This window comes from Lissotriton helveticus, chromosome 10 (genome assembly GCF_964261635.1).
Source record: "Lissotriton helveticus chromosome 10, aLisHel1.1, whole genome shotgun sequence".
Taxonomy (NCBI): Eukaryota; Metazoa; Chordata; class Amphibia; order Caudata; family Salamandridae; genus Lissotriton; species Lissotriton helveticus.
In genome coordinates, this window is record NC_136071.1 from 244181973 (window position 1) to 244207403 (window position 25431).

The 25431-nt window shown below is 48.7% G+C and overlaps 1 protein-coding gene across 2 annotated transcripts in view; it reads left to right on the top strand.

Annotated features, from left to right (window-relative positions):
• The first annotated feature begins 17193 nt into the window (after positions 1–17193).
• MAP2K3 (mitogen-activated protein kinase kinase 3) overlaps positions 17194–25431 on the top strand; it is a 470125-nt gene continuing 461887 nt past the window's right edge. Inside the window, exon 1 of one of the 2 annotated variants that reach the window (XM_078665238.1) lies at positions 17194–18043. In XM_078665238.1, coding sequence (XP_078521364.1) covers positions 17965–18043 — 79 coding nt within the window. In that variant the 5' untranslated portion in view covers positions 17194–17964. The remainder of the gene's footprint in view (positions 18044–25431) is intronic. The other variant, XM_078665237.1, reaches the window with a different exon arrangement.

Here is a 25431-nt window from a genome sequence, read left to right on the forward strand (position 1 = left end):
TTGATGGGCTCAGTTAGAGTTTTAATAAAGTTTCCTTTTAGAGCGTTTTTAAGAAGCACTTATTCAATTCACCAAGAGCCCAAGTCTCGAATCCGATGAGCTCACAAGGTTATATTTATTTGTATTTGTATTGTAGGAATTTTCAAAAAAGGTCCAAAATATACATTAAGCATTTAGAATTTAGAATGAAGGATTTTTTAGACAGTGGGCATTGAGATCAGCTGTGTTTTCTCATATAAAATGAGTTATACTTTTCTTTCATCTTTTGAACAGAAGAAAGTCTTTCTTATGCAGTGTGATTTGATGAATTAGAACTTCAGCTTCCTTTTGTTTAATTCAATTACTGCTGGTCATACAACTACCATAGGGTCTTTTAATCCCCTTAAGGATTCTAAAAAAAATCATTTATGTAACTCAATTCGCACTATTTATGTTGCAGCAAGAAAGATTCAAGATATTTTGAGGATTAATATCCCCTTGAATGTGGGACCGGTTGCCTCTATCAATTGGTATGTATCACATACATACCTGTTTAGGCACCTTAATGGTACAACACAATGTTTAAATAATTTCCTGTATTGATATATGTTTGTTTACTTCTAGGTGTCTCCCATGTATTTTTCGTCCTGATGATGACTCCGTTTTGAATAATACATACTTAGGAGGTCAAAACGTTGACAAAAAAACCTATGTGGACTGTGTTTTAATATATTGATGGTGGATAGCAACACTTGCTCCACGGGTGCTAACTCAAAATATCCTACTATCTCTATCAGCCAAATATGTATATGTTTCTGTACATAGCACGTATGCACTTTTCGCACCAATAGTCACTTTCACTGCGCTGTCACTCTCTAAGAGCACCTCACAATTGTTTTAACTGTAATGAACTGAATTGCATACCTCAAAAAATTCATTGAAAAAAATGAATATATAACTGTGAGCTAATTGTTAATTAACCAGGTTGTAATGTTTTCAAGTGGATACAAGTTTTATCACTAACTGCTCTTGTCATTGTTAACTACTCTAATGCTGTTAGGGAGTACCTATTGAGATTTGAGGGAGTGCAGGGTTTTGAAAATATTGTAGGGGTTGAGTAAGGGATTTTGGTTATATTACTGTTGTTAACATTTTCTTTTAGTACTGCCCTCATTTTAGTGGCTAGTGACTACATGTCCCCACTCCATAATTTAAGAACAATGGCTCTTCCAATATAGATCATTTTCTTAACTCAATTGGTACAGCCTTCAAACACTCAAACATAGATACAGATCTACTCACTTGGCACCTGATCAGACCACCAAGACATAAATATTTTCTACTCACGCATATTTATAAATAAAAGTAAAATCCTTTCCACACAAGTCTTTACCACACACATGCATTTCCTACGCATGCCTTCACAATGAAATAGTAAGTATATATCAGGTAAGTGTGTATATATATATATATATATATATATATTTCAGCTCCAACCGTTCCTTGATCCAAAGAAAACGATCACGCACTCGCGGGGGTATTAATGCTCAGTTAATTTATTATCGGCTTTCCAACAAACAGACGCGTTTCGGACTGTAAGTCCTTCGTCAGTGTCAATGCGTACATTGTTACCCAGCATGTTATACACAAACATCACTTCCTGTCACATGTGAAGGGAACAAACAGACACCATTATATACTGTGTAAATGGAGCGGCCATTTCTAAGTGGGTACTTCACATGCATAGTTCTATTAGCACCATGCAAATTTACCCTTCATTTATACTGATTCCTGATTCACTTAATAGCAGTGAATACTACAATCTCGCCGTGGATCGGCAAATCACGGAATCCAGCGAGTCCTATGTACAAAGTATTTACAAAAATTACAAAATCTATATATATATATATATATATATATCCAAACAAAGAGTTGCCTCCAGACGAAAGAAGCCGCGCACAGGTAGGTAAAGCTGAAAATGTATTAGGCGAAAGCTGCAATCAGGAAAGTTCAAACAATGCAAGCATCCGCTTACGAGCCTGACGCGTTTCGTGATTTCCTCACTTCTTCAGAGGCTCGATGTAGAAAGAGTCACGCTGCATCAGGTGCCACTACTTGTAAAACGATGACCAGTCCTTAGTGGGTGTGGTTGCAACCTGCAGCCTTCTGGGATCTATAGTGAAGCAAGTTTTGCTACAGTGAGATGGCGCGTGATTCAGTCTTTGCTCATCCTTATTTCCACAGTGGGTTGCTTGCCTTTGCAGTCTTTAACACTGCTGCTCCTCATTGCTTTTGCCACCAGCACCTGATGTAATATGTAATGTCATCAGCAGTGCATGGAGGGGCCGCGAGTTATAGTTAGCTCAACTAACTATAAGGGCCGAATTTCTCTGGTTTTGTACGAGTGAAATGTACAACTAACTATAATGTCCCTTAACCCTTTCCGTTCTGATGACGGAACCGCTCCGTCATCAGCCGCGGTGGCGCTGTGCTGATGACGGAGCGGTTCCGTCATGGCCCGCCTGACGCGCCTGCACGGCGCTGATTTCGCGCCTGCGCGGTGCGTTCTATTAAGCGGGCGGGGCCATGACGGAACCGCTCCGTCATGAGCACAGCTCAACCGCGGCTGGTGACGGAGCGGTTCCGTCACCAGCATGGGCGCGCCGCGCGGCCCCCCGCCCCCTTAGCGCTGCGGCGGAATAGCCACCGCAGCGATGAGGCTAAACCTGTGTTTTTTTCAGTAAATTTCTAATGTTTTTTAAATGTTAATTACTAATGATAACGTCCCTGAAACCTGTTTTTTACAGTACATTTCTAAGGTTTTTTAAATGCTAATTTATAACTATAATGTAGTTGTTGCCTTTGCAGAGTGGTGCAGAAAGGGGGCTGGGCCTCTGATCAGCGTTCAGGAATTCTGGTGCATAGGACTCACAGAAGGAACCAGGAGGGCTTCTTGGACCCCAAAGTAGCTTAAGAGTAAAGTGGACTTCATCCCCAACCCTTAGTGTGCCAGGAGGCGCATTTGCAGAATGGTGGAGAAAGGGGGGGGCGTGGTCTCCAAAGACCTCTTAGCAATACCACTGTGTGGGACTTACTGGAGGTAGCAGGAGAGGTAGTTGGCCCCCAAGGACGTCCTTGGGGGCCAACTACCCCTCCTAGTACCTCCAGTAAGTCCCACACAGCAACAGTGTCAGGTTTTCATAGCAGGCCCTGCCCCCTTTGCCCACCATTCTGCAAACGCGCTCCCTGGGGCGCTCTGGGATGGGGATTAAAATCCCCTTCAATGCTGGGGTTCCTTAGGGGTCAGCTAGCCAACCTGACACCTCCAGTAAGCCCCAGATAGCTGGATTGCTGAGCGCTGCACAGAGGCCATGCCCCTTTTCTGCACCACTCTGCAAACGCGGCTCCTGGAGTGCTCTTCGTTGCGGGATGAAGTCCCCTTGCCTCCTGAGGGTCCCTGGGGGCCAACTAGCCCTCCTGTTATCTCTAGTAAGCACCACACAGCTGGATTGCTGAGAATGGTCTGAGGCCATGCTCCCTTTTTACACCACTCGGCAAACGCACCTCTTTGGGGTGACCAGTCTCTGCCAGTGATCTCAGTGCTTCCTGGTGCCTGTCATGGAGCTGCTGCAGATGTATCGCTCTTGTCGAAATTCCCATCTCACTGGAATTTCCTTGAGGCCCTTGCCCCTGGATTGCCACTGGACTACGTGGACTGTGCGGGGCTCTCATAGGCTGTGCAAAAGGATAGCTGGGGAACTCGCAACAGGGCCATGTCAAATCCTCCTGCAAACCCAAGGCGGATGGTCCAATGGTCGAATATATGGTCTCTTCAGCAGGCCTCAGGTTCATGGGGGCTCACAAAAGGTTTCTGGGCATCTAACCTCCCATGGCGCCAGGGATGCCTTGTTAGCCTCTGGTTGTTTTGCAGGCATGCAGCTCCGCTCTGGTGGTGTGATGCCTCTTAGATAACTTTTGGTGATGCACGTAGTAATGATGACAATCTTATCACTGGACAACCTGTGCTGCAGGTGGTGACATCTTGCTCGGTGTGATGACGCTGGTCGCTAATCTTCCTTCCTCCGGTACACCTGTGGTTGGTGGGATCTTCGGTGTGACCGGTCCGTCACTCACCTTTCTCTCCTATTTTCCTTTACACTGTGGCATCAGGCCCTCGCATCTCCTATTCCACTCATTCACGGCGTGGCATCCTGCCACTCTCTTCTCCCTTCTGATCAGGCCTCTCACTGTGGTGGTCTCTTCAATGGGACCTCCCTGGTTGTGTCTTGTCTGCAGAACTTGGCTCTTGTATTGTCCGCAGGACATGCTTCACCTCCTCCTGTGTCTCTCGAAGGCCCTATCCCTTCCTCTAGGATCTTATTGGTACTGTACTCCCTGGGTGGAGGGTCATGTTTCTTCCATTTTCTTCGCTCGAGGGCATAGTGCTTGCGCCTCGAGCCTGCGCCACCCCAGCGCTTGCTCCTGCCTCCGTTCAGGCATGTTTGGCAGGATCGGTCACTTTGTGTGACATGCTCATTTCTGGGCCAACGGTGGCCATTCTGTGCAGCCGGCAGCTGGCTAGCCGACCTCTTCTATACTGCTTTTCTTATTCCTTTCAGAGAGGTCTCTCTCTCTCGCGGGCTCATGTCCATGCTGTCAGATTTCCTGGTGTAGGCTTTGGCACACCTTTGACTTCGCGCTCTCGGTCCTTCTTCATGGGTGCCCTACTCTGAGGCTTTGTGTCCCCTTTTTAGGCTCGCCCCTAGCATTGCAGTGCGCAGCACTGCTTGCGCAGGCGAGAGCCCTTTTGTCCGGGTTCCCAAACGGACCCTGGAATCGGACCATCTCACCTTCAGGAAACACCTCAAGACCTGGCTAGTCGAGCAGTAGCTGCACCCCCCCCCCCTTCAGCGCATGGAGACCCTCACGGGTGAGTAGCGCGCTTTACAAATTGATTGATTGATTGTAAATGCTTGTGTGTGTTTTTTTGTTTTAGCTTCCGTTATTGGGCTTTGAGTGCGTGTTTTTTTTAAACAGAGCACGCAATAGGCCAAAGGCGGGCGCATTGCTCCGCCCATGGCCTATTGGTGTCTGTCACGTGCACCAAAGCCCATGTGGTTTCAATTATCGTGCCCAGACACAGGCGCGATAAATGAAAACATATGGCTCGCTGTGGCACGCGCGCACCACTCGCGGGCCTGGTTTTTTCATTACATTTTTGATTGCTGTTTTCTTAAGGGTTGTATGCGATGTGTTCCATGGTTTTCTTTTAAATAGCTGTCGTGTCAGTGAAGCTTTCATTAGTTCATCGTGTTATCGGACGTTGTTTATACAGTAAATCTTGAATGTGCATTCAGAACAAAATACACATTCGACTGGAGCTTTTTCTTTTACATTTTGAATTGTCAATACCTTTGTTTATTGCGTGTATTTATACTCCCTGAAATCGGCAACATTTTTGTAGCTCCACGCATGGAAACTGCTGTATCCATTCCTGTTTTTATTACATTCGTCTTTGTAGTCCCTCATCTTTACTTCTCCCTAGTCTGTGCTGTTCGTCCCCTTACCACCACTCTGCTCCCTTTGTCGTTGTGCACTTTATTATCAAAACCAAGTCCACTTAGGAAAAAAATGCTTGCTCTTCCAGATTGCAACACTCCAGGGATGCATTACAAAAAATCTATAGCTTTTTGGATGGGTCTGGTGGGCGCCTGGTATCCCTTGCACCAAACAAACATCTTTAGCTGACCAGATTTGTGCCTCACTGGTGCGACAGACTCCGAGAAGTCCCTGCATGCACTCGAAGCGCTTCAGAGCTGCAGCTCTCGGCATCTCGCAGCTCCTCTCACAGTTGAAATGCCCCGGCCGTAAAGCCCAGCCTTCACCGGGAGTGCGGACTGAATGAAACACGCGGGCTTCTACAATGAAAACGAGTCCGCAGACGGCGTTTGTTACAAGCATCTTTGTTCTTGGTAGTACACACAGCTAGGGGAAAGCACTGTGATGAAAACCTGTTTTGCAAGTGACCTTACCAATAAGACTTGATGACGTGATTTGCTCAGAATCACAGAATGTTGTTGAGGCAACAGTTGAGACTCAAAGGCTCTGTTCCTCCTTCTGAAGTAGGTTGTTCTGGCCAATGACAACTGCACCACTTCCTTTTCCCCCGCCACAGAACAGTTAATGAAGAAGGCTGCCTAAAAACACTTGTAAATAAAACAAGCATTTGCAATGCAATAGGTCTCGCATTATTAAAGTTTTAGCTATTGGTGAGGCATTATTTAACAATGCCAATAGCTCAAACTTTAATAATGTGAGACCTATTGCATTGCAAATGCTTGTTTTGGCATGTGGTGGTGTCTGTTCACCACTGGGGGTGAGTGGCACAATTTCCTTGCTTGCAGTGGCATCAGGCACTCACTGGGGGCTTGCATGCATCACGCGTTCCCCTTCCGCTGTATGGGGCTTGGTGGCCTCCGGTTCCATTCTTTTGGCTGTAACTTGACTCTTCACAGCTCTCTTGGCTGGGGAAGCTTTGGGCTTCTTGTCGGGTTTAACAGTCTCTTGCTGGGTATAATCTGCTTGTGTTCCTCTTGCACCACTCTGGTGCAGTTGTGCATTGTCTCTGTTCCCTCTTTATTTTTATATGTGTGGACTGTACAGTGGCTTGACTTTTCAAAACGTAGCCCCGTCTGGCTGCCTCATGCGTATCAGTGGGTGCTGCCTCTACTTCCACTACGTGCCACGGCAGCCTTCTGAGTGGTGTGGGCCATTTCTTTGTAATGTGCTTGGTTGGTTTGGGTGCAGTACCACACATGACTGCAAGGTGGCATTGCTTTCACTGCAGGAGGCCACTACAGCAGCTTTCTTGAGCCTGCGAGCCTTGCCTTTGTGCAGTTTTAGAATGTTCAGTGCAGGAGGGGGCCCAGTCTCACAGCTAGCAGAGTGCTGAACTTACCGAGCTCCAGGTTTAGCTGCCTCGCTAGCACACCAGCCCTCAATGCGCTTGACTGTTATGAGCTCAGTCGCTCAGTGGCACTGCAACTGCTCCTTATCCTCTGCGGCATCCTCACTCACACTGTAGGCAGCGCGAGGGCTGGAGCTGCAGACGTGGGATCCTCCAATGCCTGGTCCTGGGACATCACTGGTATGGGACGGCTGTGAGGCGGCAGTTGAGCCTCCTCAAGTGGGGTATGACTGCTTCCGGGTAGGTCCTTTATACCCAACCTGCGTTACATACATGAGAGCGGTGTCGCCACGAACCGCCTGTAATCGTGCCTCAACCTCACAGCACTTCACAGATGGCATGCAGCAGTCTATTGCCTCTGTTCTAAGGGGGGCTTGGGGGAGGGAGCTGACCGAAGGGATGTCTCCTCCCCCGGGCATTTTGGGAGGGCTGCGAGGGGTTAAGCAATAGGTAGAACCTTCCAGAATTGGGCTGGTCTAGTAGGTTTTTACCAGCCCAATTATAAACCCAGATGTCCCCTCCTCCTAGCCACCATTTTAGGTTTGGTGACCTGGTGGCTAGGAGGACAGTTAGCGTTTTTTGTCTGTGAGTAATTGAGAGTTGTTAGGATAGCTTTATTTAGTGTTTTCTTGTGGCTGTTTTCCTTGCTTCCATGGAGGATTATCGTGTGCTAGAAGCGATGAGGCTTCTGTCTGAAGCAGGTCGCATGGACCTGTTGGTGGGAGGGGGGCCGGCGCGCCCTCAGCGCCAGGCCTCTGCTGGCGTGTCTGCTGCGGTGATGGCGTGTTCGTCGCCAAAGAAGAGGCCCTCTGGGCAGGTAAGCGAAAGGGGCCGGTCTCGTATGAAGAAACCGGCCCCTCAAGTTCAGGCGCGTGCGGTAATGAGAGCGGGGGGAGCTCCAGCGGTGTCTGGCGCTCAGTTTACGGGTGCGCATGCGGCGCGCCCGGCCCCTGCTGCTTCAGCGCGAGTGGCGCTTGAGGTGGGGGAGGCTCCGGCGGTGTCTGCGGTTCCCGCGGCGCTTGGGAGGGAAGCGGGAGGCGCTGTGTCAGGCGCGTCTCTCATGCCGGCGGGCGGGGCTCTTCTGAGGCAGGGCCTCGGCTCGGCAGCACCAGCTGCTGTGAAGGCGGCCGGCAAGAGGGGGGGGCGGGGAGCGAGTGCGAAGCGCTCCGCTTCTGACCCAGTGAGGGTGAGGCAATCAGAGCCTGTGACAGGGCAGGCAGTGCGTGGTGCGAGGAGAGGCTCGCTTCAGTTTATCGAGTCTCGTGGGTCAGGGCAGATTATGTGTGAGACGGTGGGGCAGATTTTAACCCCTCCAAGACATGTGGTAGCGGAGACACAAGGTTTAGGTGGCAGGGAGGAGGGAGCATTGTTAACCCCTTCAAGGCAATTTGTACAAAGGCTGCATACTGTGGACAAGAATACTTCATGCCATTTTTCCTCAGGTGGTTTGGAGGGCTTTGGGGGTTTGGCACATCAGGGGGGTCAGGTATTAGCTGGTGCTAATTCAGGTGGGGTTGTTACTGAGATGGAAGATAATGTGGGGAGTCCTTTGTTGTTTTCTACGCCTGGTTCATCTGTGGGTGCTGCAGCATCGGTGGGGGGTGGGGGTTCCAGGGGAGAGGGGGAGTGGGCTCAGATGGGGGAAGGGGGTTCAGTTTCTGGCGCTGCTTTGAATTTGGAGTTTTCTCGGCCTGGGTCTGTTGGTTTTTTGAATGAAGATGTCCGTTTTCAGAGGGGGGGTAGGAGTGTGTCACAGGTGGGGCATGGAGCCTTTTCTTGTAATGTCAATGTCGCTGGGCATGTGGCTGGGGCAGGGAGTTTGGGGCTTGAAGGGGCAGTAGTGGGTGACTCTGTAGGGGTGTTGCATCCTGTTGTCAGGAGTTTACAGGGTGTTGTGTTTCCTGGCACAGCGTCCCAGCATGACGGGGGTTTGAGGCAAGTAAGGGGTTGGCCTGTACAGGGACCTTTGGGGGCTGTTCCATATGGGCCGGGAGGTGCAGGTGGCCCCTATTTGATGATTGGTTCTGCGGGGTGGGAACATTTTGGTGCGGCAGGTTTGGCGCAGCGTGGTTTACGGGAGGAAGGTGTGGGTCAAGTTTGGGGTGCAGGGGCTCCTATTCGAGTTTCTTCAGCGGTGGCGGTTGATAATTTGGATTGCAGTGAAGATGATGAAGTGATAGGCGACTCTCCAGTCAGAGAGGTGCCGGTGAGGAGTAGTATTAGAGGGCGTTCTTTGGATAGGGCTACAGGGTTGGTTGTTGGTTCTAATTTACAGAGGACAGGGTCTGGGTCAGGTGTTGTATTTAGGGACCCTAGCATACCAGTCCAAACTTTTTCTTTTCAGGACAGGGATAGGTGCGGCGGTCCAGACTTGGCAGGGCGCGGTCCAGTCCAACTGCGCCAAGGTGAAGTGAGGAGAATGCCTAGCGCGGCCCTCTCTGTTCCACCGAGGGAACCCGACGCGGTCAGCACACGAGGGCCCGGCGTGGCCCCGCTGGCCCCGACGAATAGCAGGTATAGGTGGTCCACCTTACCGTCGGCTATGGAGCCACAGAGTCAGCGCAAGGGGAGGTACGGGCGTGTACAGTCTGCTCCCCCTCATGGAAGTTATTCACAACAATTAAAATGTAATATTGCTGATGCCGGGTTGGGTAAGACCCGTAGTGTGGTATTTCCTGCTGAACTTGATTCAGTGGTTCTGGATTATGATGAAGATAGTCCCAAAGAAGGAGAGTTACGGGACGTGGAGGGGGGGGTACCCTCTCATGTATCTAGTAGTGTTTTTCAGGCTCAAGCGGTGCAAGGACAAGTAAAGGAGAGACGAGAACACGGCCCGTCAGTCAGGGTGCCTCCGAGACGGGATACATTGGTATCGGCACCACGGGCTGAGCCTGCGAGAGTGGTCTCTTTGTTACCAGGTGAGCAGTTAGCTACACAGGCCAAACCAACTATGGTGTCTGTGGGCACAGGTGGAGACGGGGCTGTTGGGGTTGCTGAAGGGACGTTATGTTAAAGACACTGCTGTGGGCACTGACGATGTTCTGGACATTACAGGTAAAGTGGAGAGTAGTACTAGCACTGTGGCTTCAAGTGGTGTAAAAGAGCCATTGGCTAGCAAGGAATTGAAAATTAAAAAATTGCCTTATATGGGAGTCACGAAGCCTCTGGGTGCCCATTTAATGTTGAGTACAAAAGAGAGAATTTGGAAGGGTGAATATGTTGAACTTCTTAAGTTGCTACACCGAGAAGTCCGGTCCAGAGAAGGGTCCAAAGAAGAAGAATTTGAGCTTGCAAAAAGACCTAGAGTTCCGTTAACCATTGAGAATTGGACGGCTGCATTCCTTATATATGCGAGTGTGTATTGTGAAAAATTCCCAGAGCGCAGCGTATCTCTTTTTAAATACATGGATGTTATACGTAAAGCGCAGCTTACTGGGGGGGGGTTTGCTTGGTTCCAATATGATGAGGAGTTTAGGGCCAGGATGGCTTGGGATCCGGAGGCCAAGTGGGGAGAGATGGACACTGATTTATGGCAGCACACTATGGGTTCTGCATCGGGGGGTAAGACGATTTTTACAGCTAGTGGTCTCCCCTTAATTTACCGGCCCTTTCAGGGCAAGCCCACCAGGGGAGGGGTGGGAAGTAGCTCAAACACACAATCTGGAGTTGGCACGTGCTGGGAGTTTAACAAAGGGTCCTGTAGTAGGGAGTATTGTAAGTTCAGACATGAATGCTCCGGTTGTGGTAAGCGGCACCCCTTGTCTAGATGTTGGGATAACAAGTCAGCAGGAGGTCAACAGGGAAAACAGTCAGGTGCAGGTGGTTCAAGGATGTCCCAGCAGTTTTCAGGGGGTAGGGGATCTAGAGGTAATCAGGGTGTTGGGCCCAATGGCTCATACACCGGTTAAGTTGGAAAAGTTGCGCCTTGCACTTCAGGATTATGATGATGAGGCTTTGAAATGTAAATTGTTGGAAGGTTTTGAATTTGGATTTCGTTTGGGTTACATGGGTGCTAGGCAAAGGAGATGGTCTGCTAATTTGAAATCAGCGTCTGAGCATGGTGCAGTGGTGCAAGACAAATTGAACGAAGAAGTACATGAAGGAAGGATGGCTGCCCTTTTCATGATTGGCCGATCCATAATTTGATAATATCACCGGTTGGAGTAGTCCCTAAAAAAGATCCGGGACAATTCAGGCTGATTCAGCACATGTCATGGCCGGAAGGGTCGTCTGTGAACGATTTTATTGACCCTGATTCTACTTTGGTCTCTTATTCCTCAGTTGACGTGGCCATGTCACTTGTTGTGACCGCGGGCGCAGCTGCTGAGATGTCTAAGTGTGACATTAAGTCTGCTTTCCGGCTGCTCCCTGTCCATCCAGATGACTGGTGTCTGCTGGGCATACAATTTTCAGGAAAATGGTATGTGGATAAGGCGTTGCCGATGGGTTGCTCCATCTCCTGTGCTCTTTTTGAGTGTTTCAGCACTTTTCTACAATGGTACTTTACTCATCAGTCTGGTCACTCATTGGTAACGCACTACCTGGATGACTTTTTCTTTGTCGGGTCCCCGGGCTCCACGGAGTACCACTCTGCTCTGGACACCTTTCAAGGGCTTATGGAGGATCTGGGAGTTCCTTTAGCTCCCGAGAAAACTGTGGGTCCTGCTACTGTTTTGTCATTTTTGGGAATTGAAATCGATTCGGTGGCAATATGGGCTCGCTTGCCAGAGGACAAGAAAGTAAAGATGCTGGAGTTGCTCGAAAACATGTTGTCAAAACGGAAAGTGATGGTGAGAGAGATTCAGGTGTTGCTAGGTCACCTCAATTTTGCGTGCAGGGTGATGAGAGCAGGGAGAAATTTTTGTCGCAGATTGGGTAGGGCCCTTGCATGCCAGCATTTGCCTCACCACCGTGTTCGCTTGTCTGCTGGTGTCAAAGAGGATTTGAGAATGTGGAAATTTTTTCTCTCTTCCTTTAATGGGGTACCTTTGGTTCGGGATGTTGACTTCCAGTGGGATGTGCAAATGTTTTCTGATGCAGCAGGCAGTGAAGGTTTTGGCTTGTATTGGAATGGGAGATGGTGTGCAGAACGATGGCCGGATGAGTGGTTGAATGGTGGTCGCAGCATAACCTTTTTGGAGCTTTTTCCTTTACTGGTGGCTTTGACCCTGTGGGGGGAGGTCTTGGCACACAAGAAGGTGCTTTTTCGTGTGGACAACATGGCTGTGGTGGAGATTGTTAATCGACAGTCCGCCAGGGATGAACAGGTTTTGAAGCTCATGAGAGTCTTTGTGCTAGGCTGTTTGAAACACGACATTCACTTTCGTGCTTTGCACATTCCTGGTGTGGACAATGACATTGCGGATGCTTTGTCTCGTTCACAGTGGGGGAGATTCCGTGGACTGGCCAGGGAGGCGGACAGATCACCAACCCCGATGCCGATTCATCTGTGGCACGTAGGCAACGTCGGGTCTTACAATTGGTGGTAGGTTCTTTATCTGTGTCTACGCGTTCAGCATATTCTCTAGCGTGGAGGGAGTTTCTGGAGTCCGGCGCTTGCAGGCGTGAGGAGGTTTGGCGTCGTTCTGAAGACGTGGTGAAATTCATTTTAGATCTCATGGATAAAGGTCTGACTAGAGTAACTATTGCCGGGAAACTGGCAGGAATAGCTTTCATGGGTAAGTTGGTTTGGGGTTATTCTCCTTCTGCGGGTGAGATTGGCAGGAGAATGCTTGAGGGCTGGGCTAGAGAACAAGGTCATTCTGGTAGATTAAGGGCTCCGTTATCTTGGCAGATGCTGGCTCGGTTGTTAGCTATTTTGCCTTCGGTTTGTTCAGATGACTTTGAGTCTTGCTTGTTCTCGATGTTAATGGCATTTATGTTTTTTGGAGCTTTCAGGGTATCGGAGTTGTTGGGCTCCAAATGTAAGCCTGGAATTTGTTGGCGTGATGTTTTTTGTTCTGATGAGGGGGTACATGTTTGGTTAGCTAGTTCCAAAACTGATCAGAAGCATTTGGGGAAAGGAGTGTGGTTGGAAGCGCGCTCTCCTGCAATCACTTGCCCTTTACTGTTGGCCCGGCGCTGGCGTTCTTTATCTGGGGGTGGTGATGGGGCTCTTGTTTTCCAGCATATTAATAACACTCCTGTTACAGCATACCAATTGAGCATGGTTTTGCGCAAGGCGTTACAACACTTGGGTCTGGATGGGAATTTATATGGTACACATTCTTTTCGGATTGGTGCTGCAACTGAAGCCTTTAATAGAGGATGGTCGCAAAGGGATATCATGAGGTTGGGGCGTTGGTCTTCTAACTGTTTTCAGCGTTATGTGAGAAGCCAGGCGGAGGAGGCGCATGCGTCATCTTCCTTTACATAAGCTTTAACTATGTTTTCTTTTATAGGATCTGTCGCTGGGCCCCGTTCTCCAGTGGTGACGGTCTGGATAGTTGGGCATTCCTTCGTGAAATGGGCCCGAGTCCAGGCGGCGCAGAGTTACTTCGGAGAGCTTTTGGGTTTTAATGCTCACATGTTTAACATTGTTTGGAAGGGGAAAGGTGGTATGCTCTGGAAAGAGTTAATCCCATGTCTCAACATTAGTATGGTGGGTGGGCTCTGTCCTGACATTCTGGTGATTCATTTGGGAGAGAACGATTTCTGTACCACGAAGGGTGTTGTATTGTTGCGGGCTATCAAAAAAGATTTGAGTCTCATTAAAGAGTTTTGGGCTGGTTGCCATGTTTTCTGGACTGAACTAATTCCGCGTAGGATTTGGAGAGGAGCGTTAAACCCCAGAGCTGTAGACAGAGCCAGGGAGCCAGGAAAAAGGTGAATTCCGAAGTTTCTAGATGTTGCCGGTTGCTTGGTTTCAGCAGGATTTCCCATAGAGAGATACGCTTCGAGACAGTGGAATTTTTCAGGGACGATGGGGTTCATCTTTCCAGAATAGGGATGGACCTATACTTGTTGGAGCTGCGTGAGGTTTTGGCACGATCACTGTCGATGCAGCGTTGATTTTTGTTAATTTCTGCTTCTGTTTTTCTAGTTGGGGGGGCAGAAAGGGGGGTGGTGTAGTTTTCCTCCCCCCCCCTACCTTTCTGGGTGGCGGGGTTTTTGCTGTTTCGGTGCTGTTTATTGTAAAGTTTTGGTGAGTATTGGTATGATTCACTGATTGACAGGTTAAGGGGAAGTTGGTCATTGCTTGACCGTTAGGTTTTGGGGGGTCTTGACAGGGGTGAAGGGTCAGGCAGGCTTTGGTTATAGAGGGCCTGGTTTTCATTATGTGATGGGGATTGTTGATGACGTAATGTGTTAAGTGATGACGTAATGATTTAATGGATGATGTAATGCTTTATTGATGATGTTATGTTTATAATGTTACTGTAATGTTTTAATGCTGTATTGTCGGGTGGGGGAGGGGCCAAAGAACTTTAGGGGAGGGGGTGGGGGCGGGGTTTGGAGTTATTTATTTATTTAGTGAGGTCTAGTTTTGTCAGGCTTTGCCAGGTTTTACATATTGTAATGTGCACCTGTTTCCTAATAAAGCGGCCTTTTTCACACTCAAATACTTTGGTCTACTTTTCTCCCTCACCCCTCGCCCTCCCTCCCAAGGGGGGCTTGGGGGAGGGAGCTGACCGAAGGGAGGTCTCCTCCCCCGGGCATTTTGGGAGGGCTGCGAGGGGTTAAGCAATAGGTAGAACCTTCCAGAATTGGGCTGGTCTAGTAGGTTTTTACCAGCCCAATTATAAACCCAGATGTCCCCTCCTCCTAGCCACCATTTTAGGTTTGGTGACCTGGTGGCTAGGAGGACAGTTAGCGTTTTTTGTCCCGCCCTCCCTCCCTTTCATAAATCTTTTTTATTGATTATTGACTTCTGGTAAAATTTTCTTTCCTCCTTAATTTTTGTAGGGTTTTTGACATTTTTCTTACTTTTTATAGTTTCTTCTTTCGTGTCCGGAGGCTGTTTTCTTGTTAACAGGTGTGCAGGGGGGTTTTGGTTTGTATTTGTCGCTAGGAACAGGTGCTGTGCGGGGTTTTTGCTGTTTCGGTGCTGTTTATTGTAAAGTTTTGGTGAGTATTGGTATGATTCACTGATTGACAGGTTAAGGGGAAGTTGGTCATTGCTTGACCGTTAGGTTTTGGGGGGTCTTGACAGGGGTGAAGGGTCAGGCAGGCTTTGGTAATAGAGGGCCTGGTTTTCATTATGTGATGGGGATTGTTGATGACGTAATGTGTTAAGTGATGACGTAATGATTTAATGGATGATGTAATGCTTTATTGATGATGTTATGTTTATAATGTTACTGTAATGTTTTAATGCTGTATTGTCGGGTGGGGGAGGGGCCAAATAACTTTAGGGGAGGGGGTGGGGGCGGGGTTTGGAGTTATTTATTTATTTAGTGAGGTCTAGTTTTGTCAGGCTTTGCCAGGTTTTACATATTGTAATGTGCACCTGTTTCCTAATAAAGCGGCCTTTTTCACACTCAAATACTTTGGTCTACTTTTCTCCCTCACCCCTCGCCCTCCCTCCCAAGAGCTGCAGCGGTATGCTGGGCTATGTTCGCCTTATTTGAGGGGCGCTCCTCCTTCTTCTTTTTGCTAGGGCAAAAGATTAGCAGGCCCGGGGTAGCAGACAGTCACAACACAGGCAGTGGGCAGGCACAACGCAAGCTCTGACATGCAGGAGCTGCAACGGCACGATTGAAGTAGTATGGGAGCCTTATGCTGATGGCAGCATTTCACGTACTTCGCTGTCAGAGCAGTCTCTCACTCCAGGCCACGCAGGGACAGCAGCTGCAGTTATGGGGGCCACACGATGCAGGAATGACTGAGCAGCTTGTCTCCTTACCACAACCGCTCCGTTGGGGCCTCAGCAGGCAGCCAGCGTACCTCTTGTCCCGTGGCAAGGCCGGTGTTATTTTCTCCTTTTCTGCTGGCACTTCATTTGCCAGAGGGTGGGCGCCGTTTTCTCACCCCACATGGGCGCTTTCACCAAAAGAGGTTTTTCCCATCTCTTGCTATGAGGGTCGGCAACGTTGAGGCACCTCGAGCGTGGTGCTTCACCCCCTTTTCACAGCTCTTGGCTTCTGGCAGCAGGTGCAGGGGGTGCCAAAGACATGGGCTACACTTCCCCCCATGAAGAACAACAAAATAGCTGACAGCACACAAGCAGGGATAGGCCCGCTCATCGCCATTGAAAAGTAGTGGGCTCTAGGCCCACATACTTAGAAATGATGCACCCACACCAGTGGCGTAGCAGGGGCAGTCTGCCCCATGCTGCACGTGTTTTGGGGCAGCGGCCCCCTGCACTTACCTGCGACCGTCGCAGGGAATCACCAGCACCCCCCACGCTCTTATATTCAGCTACAGTTGGCAGCATACCCAGTGGTCGCTAGGGGCGGCAAAAGGTCTAGATACACCACTGATGCACACACAGTAGTATTGCATTGATAACCAGGGCCGGACTGGCTACCGGTTGTTTTTTGCTGGGGTGACAGGGTGAGGCCCAGGTTCACTGCAGAGGGGACGATTTTATTGCTGGGGAGCTGCAGGCGCTTCCAAATTAACAATGCAAAACAAATAGCTTTAAAGCCTACTTTTTAAAACATTTGTTTTGCATTGTTAATTAAGGAAAGCCCTGTAGCCAGTCCGGCCCTGCTGGTAACTGGCACAAGGCCATCCCCTTTTATTAGCAGAGTCACCTGTCCGGTGACGCCTATGATGGGTGGGTGAATAATGTAGGTACAGCACAATCCTGAACATTAGAACGTGTCCAGCAGGACACTACATACGGGACAACATATAACAACTCAAACAGTAACTCGAATTTGAGAATGTGTGTGCATCTCAATAGACAGCTTTAGGAAACGTTATTTGAGGACCTGGGGTCGCTAAAGTATATACCATCTCATAGATTACACCATCATTCGGTTCACGCATTTTTACCATCTGCACATGCTGTGCTTTTAAAACCCACAATTTTATTGTTAAGAAAATGACCAGTCCCAAATTACAAAAAATGCCCGAACTGGCGGACTATCTCGGACATGACATTTTGCAATTGGCAGTATTATCAGAAACTTCAGGTTGAGGAAGATATTCAGCAAAGACTAATACCTGCAGGTTCAGTTAGAAGGTTTCTGACGTCACTGGAGCTGTGCTTGGGCTCGTGGCCGTCCGCGGAGCGCGCGCCGCGTCCCCGCTAACTCTCCCCTAGAACTGCTGACGCTGTGAGTGGCCCCTCCTCCCGCGAGGCGGGGTCACCAGCGCTACAGGATCAGGCGAGCGGCAGCGGCGCCGGGGAGGCGGGATCCAGGCTCTGCACCGCTTCCTCCTGCCAGCTGTCAGGTGCTCCAGGAGATTGCACTTGTGCAATCAATACACCGGTGCGGCGCACCACCAGACCCCCGTGCAAGAGCCGAGCGTGACGCAGGCGCTGTGCAGCGGTGCAAAGAAAGCTTGCATAGCAGGGTCGTGCCCCTGTGCAGTGCGGAGCTCCGTGCAAGGGTTGAGGGAGCTGCAGGACGGTCCCTGGTGCAGGAAGCGCGCTTTGCAGGAAGAGGTTTTGCTGCCTGAGCGCGTTCCGCTGGAACCAAGAAGAACCTTTGCAGGAGGAACAGCTTGGTGTGCAGGGGGCAGCACTCGGGGTCAGCGAGAGTGCACGCAGTAACACTACCCCTGTGCAGGCGGAGAGCGTGCAGCAGCAAAGTGCACGTGCAGTACCCAATTGCATTAGATAACCGTGCTATATTTAATTGCACTGCGCGGGTCGCTTCTGCACAGTCAGGTTCTTGCAGCAGAAGCGTCGCTGCGCGCAGAAAGAAATCGTGCATGCGGAGCGGCGACCGTGCAATACTTCTGCGTGCAGACCCGTGTGCAGGAAGAGTTCGTGCAGCAGTGGGAACACCCCAAGTACCGAGAGCAGCAGCCCGCCCCTCCTGCACCGCAGAGAAGCCCGTGCCAAGGGACGTTCCCGAGCCCTCAGTGCCCGCCTACCAGCGCTTCCTCCCCGGGGACTCAACATGCAGGATGAGGCGGGGGGCAGAGATCCTGGGGTGCCGAGCCCGAACCCGCCTAGCCCTGCCCGGACCCCACAGAAAGGTAAGACAGACAGACCTCCGCGTGCACCGCTCCTTCCGACTCCCTACTTGTCTTGTGCATGCGCGTGCACCGCCTGGCTTCTCTTTTGTACCCTGTGCAACCTATATACTTCTACTTGTATTGTGTACTTTTTTGTAACATGCACACGTCACTTTTCATCGTGCAATGTATCCTTTGCTACCTCTTGTATTTTGTATGCCTCTGATACATGCACAATTGCCACCATTGCCTCATGTAGCGCAACGTTTGTTCTTGTGTTTTGAGTATCTGCCCTTTATTGCAGTTTTATACCTCTACTTTTACTTTGCACGCTATTGTAACACGCACACACGTCACTTTTTCCCCCTCATGTAACTTATCGTTTACCACCTATTGTATTTTGTTTGCTCTTGATGCATGCACAATTGTCACTATTGCCTCATGTAACGTAACGTTTGCTTTTGTAACATGCTCACTTGTCATTTTCTCCTTATCTATCATTTCTGTGCCTATTGTGAAGCGCTCCGACACCTTCTGGTAAAGTCCGCGCTATATAAAAACGCATAAAATAAATACATTAAATAACATTTTAAACATTCTGACTCTACTCCCGCTGCACCCTCTAGTTCGTTATGTATCATCTGCACTCTCACCCCTGAGGAGCTCGTCCAAACCAGGTTTGTGTTTTGCTTTTGGGACTTGCAGTCCCAGAATACAAAACAGAAACCTGGACTGGGCGGGTTACCTAATCACAGAAATGGGAAACGTTATAAGTTTGCTAACACGAGTTACCTAATCATAGAACTGGGAAACGCAATAGGTTAGCAACCTCTCCATGGCTTCTGATCACTACACTCCTAGCTGCATACCAGACGCCCTTGCACCGCCCATTCTCTGTGCCCACGCCCTCTCGCCTGCACCACTGTCTCGGGACAGGCCCTCCCCGTCAGTCCCCTCTGTCACGTGTCTCTCTCCAACTTTCCTGCTCCCTCCCCGCACATTACGCCAAAATTCAATTACTCGCAGATTACAGTAGTTGCATGCAGGTGGGTCGATTTTTGGAACTTCTGTTGATTAGTTGTAATATGGCCACATGTCATGTTTGACACCGTCAGCCAATCCTTGGCAGCCAGTAGCCCTTTGCATGCTGGGAATGTTTCAGCCAATACTTTGTGAAAATTGAAACTACAGGATATAGCAGGCGGTGGCGTTGGGTAAGAAGCCAAGGCTGTCAGGCAGTGTCACTCATGACTTGGAGCCTCTCGGCAGCTGTGATGCTCTTGGCAGTAAACAGGTTCAAATATACCACCACTTCACAAGTTAGTTCTACAGTATTATTAGAATCAAAACTGGTAGTCTTAATATAAGATAAAGGGTCAGGGTAACCCAAAACTGTAGGACAATGGATCGATGTACGAGGAGGGTGTGTCTTAACCCTTCATTTATTTAAGGCAGTTTTCAGAAAAAAATCTGTTACCGCTTCCGGTTTCACAGTTGCCTGATTATTCAATAATAGATTCCATTTAATTGTTCTTTTTTTTTATATTTATTTATTTTTTACAACCGCATACCTGTAGTATTGTAAAAAGTACAATGATGTAAAATACACTTTAAAACATGAAAAAAGTTTTCAGAATACCGGAATATAGCAGACAGGGTACATAAACAGTCCATTAAAGTTCCTAATCCTACGCTTCACCTGTGAAACATTCCTAAACTAACAGCCCTCCAATGTTTTTGGGGTTCTCGGAAAGCTTTTTATTTAGGAGAAACAGATCGGAAGAATTTTTCTGCGATCAAGAAGCATCTGAGTTGTTCCAGCCACAGCCTTCCCCAGGGCAGGACAAAAACCTGCTCCGGGCATTTATATGTACAGGATATATTCCATTGCACTTTTAACATATGCGTAGTCTTTCTGTACTCTGAAACATTGGCAACAATATCTTAATATTTCTGTTTTTTTCTTTCTTGAATTTGTTTATCTGTGTACAGAACCATTGTTTCGCATTCAAGTTGTCATCCAAAGAAACTAAAAAGGGTCTCAAAAGACCCTTGCACCCCACTATTTCTCTCTGCTTTCTAGGAAATGCTTGAAGACATGATGGACTTTCATTAGTTATAGTTGTTGGTGTTTGTCCTCCATCATGCCACAAGCCCCCTCCTCTCCAAGCTATAATGTAGTTTATGCACAAGTCATGTGCTAAGACACACTATGCTACTGAGTTACAATAACATACTGCAGGAGGCTCGCTATGTATATGTTGCACACTTATTTAAGTGAAGCACCTTGTACTAATCCAAACAACCCTTATGGTGATTTTAGTGGTCTTAGACAACCATTGAAAGCTCTCTTAAGTGGTAGCTGTGGAGAGCAGCCTTCAGGCTTAGTCAAGAAGGAGTGTTTAGCAGCTTGTTTTATCAGAACTAATCATATAGTGTAGGTTAAACGAAAAAGAATAACACAGTGTAGTTAAAAATAGGTGTATTTATTATACACACTCACTAACACATTGGTATATCTCCTGCCTGGAGATATCAACACAATATACTCAAAACATCAAATGTAAACAGGTAATTAAGCACAAATACACAGTGGTCTCCAGGGGGAGACTAAACCATATACTAAAGAAGTGGTATGTGAATGGCGACCAAAGTCGGGACTTGGACCAGAAGACCTGGGGACACAAGGAACCACCCGAGGTAAGTACCCAGGAACCCCACGGAGGCTGTGTGCAGAGTGGAAACACAGCCGCGTACTCCGTGCAAATCAATTGGAAAAGTCGCGGTTGCAGTATTCAAGAAGAAGGTCCCTTCCCAGTGGACCCTGAAGAAACCCAGTGGAAGACAGAAGGTTGGAGAGTCACCGCACCAGTGGATACCCCAGGAACTAGAATACCTGCACCAGGGAAGCCGGGTGCATAGGTGCGAAGTGACGTCGGAAACCGCTGTAGACCACAATGGAGGACTTCAGGAAAGATGCCGCTGGCGTTGAAGGTGGAAGAGTCCGGTGGAATCCAAGGATGGATTCTTGAAGAGAAATACCTGCAAGCAGAGGAGATAGAGTCTATGCCACTCAGAGGTGACCTGGAGGCACGGAAGACCAATGACCACCAATGACGGAAGTTGATGAAGTGATGACGGTGACCTTGTCACTGCAGCAGTGAGGACCAGGCGACACTGTGGTTGACCAGGAGCCACTCACGAGCTGTCAGAAGTCGTATACTATCCGGCGGGAGCATCAACAAGCTTTGGCAGCAGCAACAGATGTGGGAAATAAAAAAGGTGCAGCGTTGGGACCAGCAGAGTCCAAGGGACTCACCAAGTGCATGAGAGTCAGAGTAGGCCCTGAGCAAGCAGGGGAGTTCACTGAAACCAAAGAAGACCCCCAAGAGCACCCACAGGTCTAAGACACAGGAGTCGCAAGAGGATCTCGAGCAGCTCACCATAAATGCAGGCCCACCGTGCAGAAGATGCGGAGAGACTAAGACCTTGTTAGGAAGAGATGCTGGGGGCTGGAGCTTCTTGTTACAGAAGATCTCTGGAGGACAGAGCCAACAAGCCTTGGCAACGGCAAGTCGACGCGGTGCACATGGGTTCTGTTCAAGCGGTTCAGACGAGGGATACTGGCCTCAAACTTGCTGAGAGGACATGCAAGGCCTTGAGGGGGTTGGAGAACCACCATGTGTGTTGCTGGGCCTTTCAGAGTCAGTGGGACATCAGGAGCAGCAGACTGGTCAGCTTTGTTGCAGTGCCTGCAGATTCAGGGGAGTGACTCCTTCACTCCAATGGAGATTCCTTCGGGTGTCTTTGATGCCCACAGGCCTGGTAGAGGAACCTGGGTGAAGAACAGGCACAGACGACGAAGAAGACTTGCAGAACAGGTAGACTAGGAGCCTCAAGAGTCTTCCTTGCTGCAGTCTCGGTTCAAGGTGAAGTCCACGCTGCCCAGACGGTTAAAGTGGTTTCAAGTTTGAAACTTGTCGCAAGACGAAACTGAAGAGTCACACACAGGTAAGCTCTTAACACCTTCGATGCTGATGACGAGCTGAGCTCGTCATGAGCTACACCTCTCGTACGCTCATGACGAGCTGAGCTCGTCATGAACCGCGGGATTTTCAAATCTTCAGCGCACAGCGGGAAAATGCGCCGCACCGATGCGGTTAAGTACCCTAGGGAAAGGGTTGGGACAATTCAGTGATCCCTCCCAGAGGAGGGGATGGACAGAGGGGAGGATACTCCCATGTCTTTTGCCCAGTTTCACGCCAGAGCCGGAGCCGGAGCCAAGGGATCCCTGAACTGGCTCAAACTGGAGTATGCAAGGAAGGCACCAAATGTGCCCTTCAATGCAGTCTGGTGGCGCTGGCAACCGTCCCCACCCCAGCCCAATACACTAGGTCCTGTCTGGAAGGTGGTAACATCTCCCTGTGAATGGAAGCCTATTGTTTTGCCTTACCCTGCTTGAGCTCAGCTCAGCAGCAGGAGAGTTGAAACATGTCACTGGTCTGCAGCAGCACTAGCTTGCTGTTAAATCCTGCAAGGCTGGTACTGGGAATAACGGGGGGCACCCTAGGGGAGCCCCCCTCGTCCCCCCCCCCCCAGTATATTGGATCCTACATCCAACACTGGAATCGGTGTTGGGGTAGGATTCCAACATGTTTGATACCAAACAAGACCGGTTTCGCTGCAGCCAATATATAGTTAGACATCTCGTAATTGACTTGATGTCCACTATATGTATTAAATGGCTGACCGCGCTTACAAAGCCTTGATAACTAACTCTGGGGTTTGTAGGGGTGCCCTGCTCATGCAGGGGCCCCCCTCACACTTGTAACCATGTACCCTGCCCTCAGGGCTGAAGAGCCTGCCATAGGGGTGACTTATTGGTTTTAAGTGTAGTGACCTCTGATATAAGGAAACTTATGTCTGTGGTGAGAGGTGCAAGCACCCACTCACACAGGCTGCAATGGCGGGCCCGTAGTCACAGTTTAAGTGGTCTCGTGGGTGGCATAATACATGCTGCAGCCCATAGGAGACCCCTGGTGTACCTATGCCCTGGGTACCTTAGTACCACATACTAGGGACTTACAAGGGTACACGAGCAGCCAATTGTGGATTTGCCAAAGTACTTCCCATTCTCAAATTTAGGGAGAAGGCACAGTGACTGGGGTTCCGATTATTAGGATCCCAGTCAGACTAGTCAGAAAACAGCATAACACCAGCAAAAAGTGGAAGTAACCATGAAATCAGATCCTACTTCCCTACACATACATACAGGGTTTGACTTCTGATGCAGCTTTTCATAGCTGCCATAGTTCTTTACCATTGGTATCTAAAACAAGGGAACCCGTAAAGGTTGCGAAGGACTCCGGGTAGTACTAGTTTTTAAGTTAACAAAGGTCCTAAGCTTCAAATTACTTAAGGAAAAGATAATCACAGGCTTAAATAAGGACTGTGTGTTTTTTCTTCAGTGTCCAGCCGGACATAGAAGTATTTATTTAGAATATTCGAAGAATTTATACATTTAATAAAGTGAAACAAGTCACGCATTAATAACTGGGCACAAGCCTGTACCAAGTCAGGAAAGGACAATACATAGGAGAAGGAACAGTGAGAGGGAGAAAATAACAGGCAACAAGGTTGGAGAAAAAAAGGCGGCTTACAATACAATAAAATCTTAAGTAAGCTCTGACCCACAGTAACTGCGACACAAATCACAAATTGCAAAAAGAGCAGTACTGTACAAACAGTCGACGAACGTTTCGATCCCTATCTCCAAGGTTATATTGGGATCATCTTCAGGACTACAATAAAAGAGCTTTGCCTGGTTGAATGCAATTTACATGAGCCGTGGCACTTGGAATTAGCGCGTTCACGTCTTGGGTAGAGGTGCAGCAATGACACTTCTAGGAGGCCTTGCTTTGAAGCGTAGGCAAGGTCCCGGTTACGGCTGGGGCCGCAGGCATGTTTCCTGGGGTTTTGGAGGACCTTAATTAATAATTGGGGGTTGGGCAGCACGTTAGGTGGCGTGAGCCTCTTCAAGACGAACCGCTATTGTAAGCGTGTGTGGACGATAAGATGGGTCCCGTCTGGTCAGCGTGATGGCTGGATGACGGGACCCATCTTATCGTCCACACACGCTTACAATAGCGGTTCGTCTTGAAGAGGCGTCTTCGTCTTAAGGTCCTCCAAAACCCCAGGAAACATGCCTGCGGCCCCAGCCGTAACCGGGACCTTGCCTACGCTTGCGCTAATTCCAAGTGCCACGGCTCATGTAAATTGCATTCAACCAGGCAAAGCTCTTTTATTGTAGTCCTGAAGATGATCCCAATATAACCTTGGAGATAGGGATCGAAACGTTCGTCGACTGTTTGTACAGTACTGCTCTTTTTGCAATTTGTGATTTGTGTCGCAGTTACTGTGGGTCAGAGCTTACTTAAGATTTTATTGTATTGTAAGCCGCCTTTTTTTCTCCAACCTTGTTGCCTGTTATTTTCTCCCTCTCACTGTTCCTTCTCCTATGTATTGTCCTTTCCTGACTTGGTACAGGCTTGTGCCCAGTTATTAATGCGTGACTTGTTTCACTTTATTAAATGTATAAATTCTTCGAATATTCTAAATAAATACTTCTATGTCCGGCTGGACACTGAAGAAAAAACACACAGTCCTTATTTAAGCCTGTGATTATCTTTTCCTTAAGTAATTTGATAGTTCTTTACCAAACACAACAAGATGATGGACAGAGTGCAGAAACTTTACCATCACTCACCCCAAGTTAGAGATCTGGGTTTAATCCATCATTTTTTTGCTCACTAGGCCAACCTAGTTTGGACCCAGTCATTTGCAAATCAGTTTTGACCCTGTTCCTCATGGGAACAGTCCAGCCCGAACTGCCAGGCCAGGCCCTCCCTGGACCTGAAACAAGCATCCTGGAACCGGTTTCACCCCTCATCAGCCAGGCTAGCTTAAATCCAGTGACACAATAAGCAAGAGACCCAAGTCTGGGCATACCCTTAGCCACGTAGGACTGTTTTCTGGAGGAAAAAGGTGAATACTGATTTGCATTATGGCTAGGTCCAACCTGGTGTGGTGTGGTGTGCAAAAGAACTATGAATTAAACCCAGATCTTTCTGACTGGGGTAGAATGTTTGCATTGTTCAGCATTTCGTCCATCATTGGTTATTTTTGTTTTCGTCACACTAAGTGGGAAGGGTATGCTCAGATGTGAGCCCGTGCTCGCTGCACCACTGGATTCAAGCTAGCGTGGCTGATGAGGAGTGATGCCCCAAAACCGGTCACAGGGTGCTTGTTTCCGGTCCAGGGAGGACCTGGCTTGGCAGTCCGGGCTGGACATGTGAAATTGGGTGGTATGGAGTGCAGTTGGTAAAAGGAGTTGAAGAACCATGCAAATC